The sequence below is a fragment of the Nannochloropsis gaditana genome (assembly GCF_000240725.1).
Source record: "Nannochloropsis gaditana CCMP526 unplaced genomic scaffold scaffold275, whole genome shotgun sequence".
In the NCBI taxonomy this organism is placed as follows: domain Eukaryota; class Eustigmatophyceae; order Eustigmatales; family Monodopsidaceae; genus Microchloropsis; species Microchloropsis gaditana.
This window is the reverse complement of record NW_005803678.1, coordinates 30,204-36,199: the sequence shown is the minus strand read 5'-3', so window position 1 is coordinate 36,199 and position 5,996 is coordinate 30,204. Positions and strand designations below refer to the sequence as shown.

Here is a 5,996-nt window from a genome sequence, read left to right as displayed (position 1 = left end):
GGGGAGGCCAGACCCGCCCCGACCGCGGTGGGCGTGATCTCGTGGAAGATGACCCGGTGGACCGGGACGCGGGGCTGGAGGAGGTCAAGCAGGTGCCAGGAGATCGCTTCCCCTTCTCGGTCTTCGTCGGTGGCCAGGTACAGGGCCGAGCACGTCTTGGCTTTCTCTTTGAGTCGGCTGACCACGGACTCGCGCCCGGGCAGGACGATCCAGACGGGTTCGTAGTCCTGATCGATCTTGACACCCAGGACCTGCGCGAAGGATGGGTGAGTGGGTGAGAGGGAGGGAAGGGAGGGAGGGAGGAATGGAAGGTGGGAGGGAGGAAAAATGAGGAATATAGGGAGAGAAGTTGGGAGGGAAGAAGAGATCAGGTCCTGCAACAGAGGTTTCCCGGACGACAGGCGTTGGAACGCATGCGCCAACCAAAGGGGTACCAGGGGTACTAAATTGAGCCTTGGGGATAAAATTTTGAACTCAGGAGACCTCATACTCCTGCCGGTGGGAGCTGGATTCATCTGGGGGCGTACCTTACTCTTCTCCTTCTTCGCCGTGGGAGGCATATCGGCCAAAGTGCGTGGAAGCTCTCGGACGTGGCCCATGCAAAAATCCACTTCCCACTTGTCTCCACCCTTCCCCCCCGTGAGGAAGCGCTTGATGGTGTTGGCTTTGGTCGCGGACTCCACGATGATCAGGTTTGTGCCCGATGAGAGCCCCGGCTCGTCCCCAGTGCCTTCCGCCGAGCGGGATTTGCCCCCGTTTACTTTTTTCTTCCTTGCTCCGGCCGAAGTTTTGGCTTTGCTCCCTGCCTTGGATGATGTTGTGGATTTTCGACGCGTGCTGGTCGTGGAGGTGGTGGACTGGGCTGTGGCGAGTCTGACCACCGAGGCTGGAGGGAGGAGGCGATGTCGTTGATGATGAAGGGAGGGGAAAATGTGCGTCGTCACGTCGTGCTGCCGCCGCAATAAGATACGAAACATGGATGGAGACACAGGTACCAGAGGTCTGACGAAGGCAGTCGATGTAAACAAAGCTTGGGAGCGGGCCACTGTGGAAAATAGAGGGGCAAGGAGCAAGGGCAGGGGGGCCCAAGCAGTCGACCGTTTCCTTCTGCAGGTCATGCGGCCGGGCAATGGACCGTCCATCTAAATATCTCCCGCTTGATTCGATCCCTGACTGGTTGGTAACATGAAGTGAAGGTGCTCGTGTACAAGGATCTGTGGTTGTGTGGGCAAGACGATGAAGGAAGTCACTTCTGCTACTTGAAGAGCTCGCTTCAATAGGCGGATGACCCTTTCAATCCTCCTCAATTACTTTGTTAAAATGCCGGCATCAATTTCCCGAAGTGGCGTATATCTGTGCGTATAGAGTCGTAAAGACAGGTGCACACTCCTTGGGAGATGTACGGGCCGGTGAAACTTCGCGGTCCTGCTCGTGGTTGCTTTGTATCGGGCCTTTACCTGCTACCATTCTCAGCCAGTACGCATATGGGCCTAGGCCTCTCCGCTTTTTTTGTTTCACCCGTACATAAAAGCCTTCAGTGATCCTTTCACAGTGATAGACATGCTCAATACTTAAGTTCCTCAACAGGGGGCAGCCAGAAGGTGGCATCCACATTTGTTTTTGCTTTGCGGCTTGCAATTGCTTAGGAGGCATACTTAGGGTCGCCATAAGAGGGATTGCTCCACTCCTTCTTCTGGTATAATTAGAAGGCAAGATGAGCATCGCCGTGCTGGACGATGGGGAAGCCCTGGCACAAAGTATACATACCATCAGTACATCTCTGGAGGTAGGTGCTTGCAATTACGACACAAATACCATGGTAGACTGAGGCGCGGTTTCCTCTCGCCGCCTCGAGACAAGCTCGACACGTAGGACGCCCTGTATCCGCACAAATGGCATAATGTGTAGGAAAAAGATTCCTTTTGACATTCCTATCAAGCCATCAGTCCCCTGTGTCTAGATTGTCACTTCGCGACTGAGGTCACGGGTGCACCTTAATTTTCTTCTGCCCGCTGTCTCTCCTTTCCTCCATGACCCCCTCCCATCTAAGGAACATCATAAATCTACTCTCGAGTCCCTGTCCATTCTCGACAAAATCGACCATCGCCTCAGCAGCTTGGAATCCAATATGGCGCCCATCCGTCTTGTCACGGAACAGCTCACTCGTGCAGAACACCACGTGACCCAATCCTACGCGGCCCTGCGGCGAATTCACAAGAATTTCCGGGTATGCGCCGACGCCGACGTCGTCCTCCGCAAAGGCCTAGGAGCCCCTATCCCCGCTCTTTCCCAGGCTTCGGCTCCTACCATCACCGAGGAGGACCGGTGCGCCCTAAACGCGTACATGCAGATTCTTGATCGGGTGCATGCTGCCCTCACCTTCCTTAGGGTCCGCCCCAGAATCAGGTCGGGGGAGGCCGCCATTCGGCACCTGGACGTCCGTCGAAGCAAATTACTCGCGGAAATGAAGGAAGAAATCGTACGGCTGATTGTCCAGGGCTCTTGTTGCACGGTCCAAGGTCCCTCAGGCCGCCTGAGTCCATGGGGGGAGAGTCCCCTTTACCAACACACCGAGCCCATTGCCTTAAATATCTCCCGCCGCATTCGGGATATCTGCGAGTCCATGGCACGTGCTGGGGACATGCGATGGGCCGATGCCTACGCCAGAGCGCGCGGAAGCAAAGTTGAGGAGGCCGTCACCGTTTTTTTGCACGGGCAGCAACAGTCTTTCGGGGGCGGGGGAGGAAGCGGAGGAGGAAAGGGAGGAGAGACTCGCCTGTCTGTGAGCGTCTTGGGTGGTGCTAGCAGCAGCAACGGAGGGTTCGGCGGGGCATCGATTTCCCCGCCTAGGTTTGTGAGTGGCGGCGGCAGAGGGGATGGAGAAGTGGGGGATCGTACCGCTCTGCTCTCTACTCTGGGACGCGACGTCGCCGAAACATGGCTCAGCTACCTGCATTTTTTGCGCGAAATCATCAAGGGGGAAGAAATTATGTTCCTGCGCACCTTGCCCATGAATTTTGCGCAATCGATCCGGGCCTGGGAGGATATGATGGGCCAAGTCTTAATCCGGGTATGCAAGGAAGCGACGGAGGCCTTGGACGTCATGTTGGGGCGGGAAAAGACGGCGGGAGAGAAAGCCCTGTTGCTCCTGGCTGTGTTGACAGGCATGGAACACCAAATGCCCGCATTCGAGCAGGCCTTTGCCAATGTGACCAAACATGCCTCCTCCCCCGGATCCCCTGTCCCTACCAGCCTACGGGAAATCCCTGCCAGCACCACAGTCAAGCCCCACCACCGTGCCCGCCCTTCCTCCACCTCCCTCTCGCTTCGTCCTCTTTCCAAGGCTTTTGCCGCAGTGTCCCATCCCAAGGGGAACATCCTCCCTGCCTCCCCCCTTGACTCCTCCCCACCCCTTGCCCACGTTCACCTTCTCTACCGACACGTCTGTCGCCTGACGATCACTCACCTTCAAACATTCTTGGACGATGTGCTGAACGACTCCATTTCCTCCCACAACTTGCCACGAAATGCCTCCGTACACGTGGTTACCAGCAACACACTGAGGACCTTTAAGGTACGGGCTCTGCATCTATTCCTATTTTTGGGTGGTCGAATCTCCCATGATGATGAATCTATCCGGATCTTCCCCGTCTGTTTCCTTCTTGTCTTGCCCTCCCTGCATGCCACATGCTTTTCCTGCGGATTCTGCTCTTCCTGCCTTTGCCTGACTCAGCTCGGTGTCCCGTGTTCCGGGCGAAGCAATAGATCGTTCTTGCGCCCTTTCCATCCCCTTTGCACACCCCTTTCTCTCCTCCTTTCTTCCCTGGCCTCCTCTCCTGCCTCAGCGCATCATTGCCTACCACGAAATCTTCGAGCATCTTCCCCTCCTCGGGGGCCTGGCCCTCCTCCCGTGGGAAAGCGAGGAGGATCGAGCCGCCCTCACCAGAGGGAAGGAAGAGGCAGAGGAACAAAGCACGGGGGAGGAACAGCAGGAAACGCATTTGCGGATCTATGCTCATCAGTTGTTTATGAACCTGTTGAAGAACATCCAGGGGAAGACCGAGGCGTATCATAAAATGGACGGCGGCGTCGACAAATATAGCGCGGCGGGACAACCCCTCGTGTTTCTAATGAACAACGCTCACTACATGGTCTCCACCATCGAAGCATCCTCTTCCCTGGAAGAAGCTCCACTCGTGCGGACTGCCCCGACGTTCTCTTGGTGCCCTTCTGGCACCGTGTCGCTGACAAGCGTGGTCTCAGAAGCCTTCATGGACAGGCTCCGGACGGTCACAAACGACTCTCGAACCAAATTCACCGCCTCGGTCTGGGCAGACTTGGCGGAAGTCACAACGAACGACAAGTCATTGCCGGACGTAGAAAACACTTCAGGAGGACACCAGCTCACTTTCGAGGGGGGGAGGCTGGTGAAAGCCAGATTTTCGGCATTCAACACGGCCATGGATGAGATCTACAATACGCAGAAGTCCTTTTTGATTCTGGATGCAGGCTTACGAATGCAGTTGCGGGAGGAGGCGAAGGCAGCCTTCCTGCCTCCGTACACGACCTTCTACGATAAATTTTCCGGAACACAATTTAGTAAGAAGCATATGGACCAATATCTCCGGTTTTCTCCTGCGACAGTCAAAAGTATGATAGATGAATTGTACGCTGGTTGATATTTGCCATTTAGAGAATCAGAGGTCTCGGCTTCAATTGTCCTCCTCCATATGCTCCCCATTTCGTACGCTAATATGGTGGAATAGGCTCCCAGTCCTTTCGTCTGGTTAGCGGGTTACTTCTCTAGGAGGAAAAGGGAATGAAGTGCTTGAAAGCAAAATCAACAGGAAATTTGTATAGTGGTGTATGAGCCCTGCATGTCGATAAAGAAAATAATCTCACAGTTTTCATCGCATATCTCAACAAAAAAATGATCTGAAGTGGTTCCTTTCAAGATATCGTGGGAGGTAAAAGCCCTGTTTTGTGTATGTTCCATCGCAGACGACTTTCACAGAGAATGTACACTGTTTGGTGGAGCCTGTCTATGATAAGCCGACTACTCATACTTCAAATAAGCCATGTCATACTCAGCATGAAGAAACCCCTTTTTCAATGCGTAGAATGTTCTCAAAAAATGAGGGCAAAGGACTCGCTTAACGCAATAAGGCAATGCACGCATGCGCAAGACCCGAAAAATGGTTGTAATCATCGATCCACTCCTTTTCACCGCATCCAGCCTAAACAACCGCTCCCCATGACATTAGTTCATAGCTTTTATACGAATCTCGACCATTGGGTCGTCCCTGTGCATGTTATCGTTCCTCAACACAGCAGGATAAACTTCGGCGACACTTGGCACGTATTTCACTCGAAAAGGCAAACCTCTTCTCGCCGTACAGAATGGTCCAAATCGAAGCCAGGCTAGCACAGCTAGGAATTGATTTGCCGGACGTTATCGCGCCGAAAGGTGAGTGGTGGTATGTTCTTAATCATTTCATAAAATACCTACGTCTCCCACCATCTCCGTCCACATCGGTCTTTGATGCCCAGGAAACTACGCCCTTGCAGTGAGGACTGGAAACTTATTGTTTTTGGGTGAGTGTAGCGTGTACAAGAAATGATGGTGACACAAAGATTGGGTGATAAAGCGGCTTGGCATATTATGTTTGTTGGTGACGAAGGGGGGGGACATAATACTAAAGCACGACATCGAAGGATCATTTTCTTGACACACTTTCTTGCTTTCCATTTCACAGCCGGGCACATCCCGCTTCTTAAAAACGGCGTGCTGATGACTGGAAAGGTGGGTGCCGACAAGAGCCTGGAGGAAGGACAAGAAGCAGCGCAGGTTATTGCAATTAACCTCCTGGCCACCCTGAAGTCGGAATTGGGGGACTTGGACAAGGTAGGTGAGGACGCCCTTTTCTGCTCCTTCTTTCCACTATAGCCTCATCCGATTTCTTTGACGTCTGTGTTTGTTTTGATTGGCTCCTCTC

General features: G+C 53.7%; 3 protein-coding genes across 3 annotated transcripts; 2 read left to right on the top strand and 1 right to left on the bottom strand.

The window, feature by feature from the left end:
• Positions 1–2: 2 nt before the first annotated feature.
• NGA_0109620 (dna topoisomerase i) lies at positions 3–1,224 on the bottom strand (the record flags this gene model as incomplete). Its single annotated transcript, XM_005855149.1, has 2 exons — positions 528–1,224; positions 3–251 (listed from the first exon to the last, which is right to left on the bottom strand). Coding segments are annotated over exons 1-2 (864 nt in total), but the record flags the coding sequence as incomplete, so codon positions are not given.
• A 904-nt stretch (positions 1,225–2,128) lies between these two features.
• On the top strand, positions 2,129–4,807 carry EXOC7 (exocyst complex component 7; the record flags this gene model as incomplete). The annotated part of the gene is made up of 3 exons (XM_005855151.1): positions 2,129–3,574; positions 3,846–4,599; positions 4,767–4,807. The coding sequence occupies 3 exons, from the start codon at positions 2,129–2,131 to the stop codon at positions 4,805–4,807; spliced, it is 2,241 nt and encodes a 746-aa protein (XP_005855213.1).
• A 588-nt stretch (positions 4,808–5,395) lies between these two features.
• On the top strand, positions 5,396–5,905 carry NGA_0110320 (endoribonuclease l-psp; the record flags this gene model as incomplete). Its single annotated transcript, XM_005855150.1, has 2 exons — positions 5,396–5,467; positions 5,757–5,905. Coding segments are annotated over exons 1-2 (216 nt in total), but the record flags the coding sequence as incomplete, so codon positions are not given.
• Between the last annotated feature and the right edge of the window lie 91 nt (positions 5,906–5,996).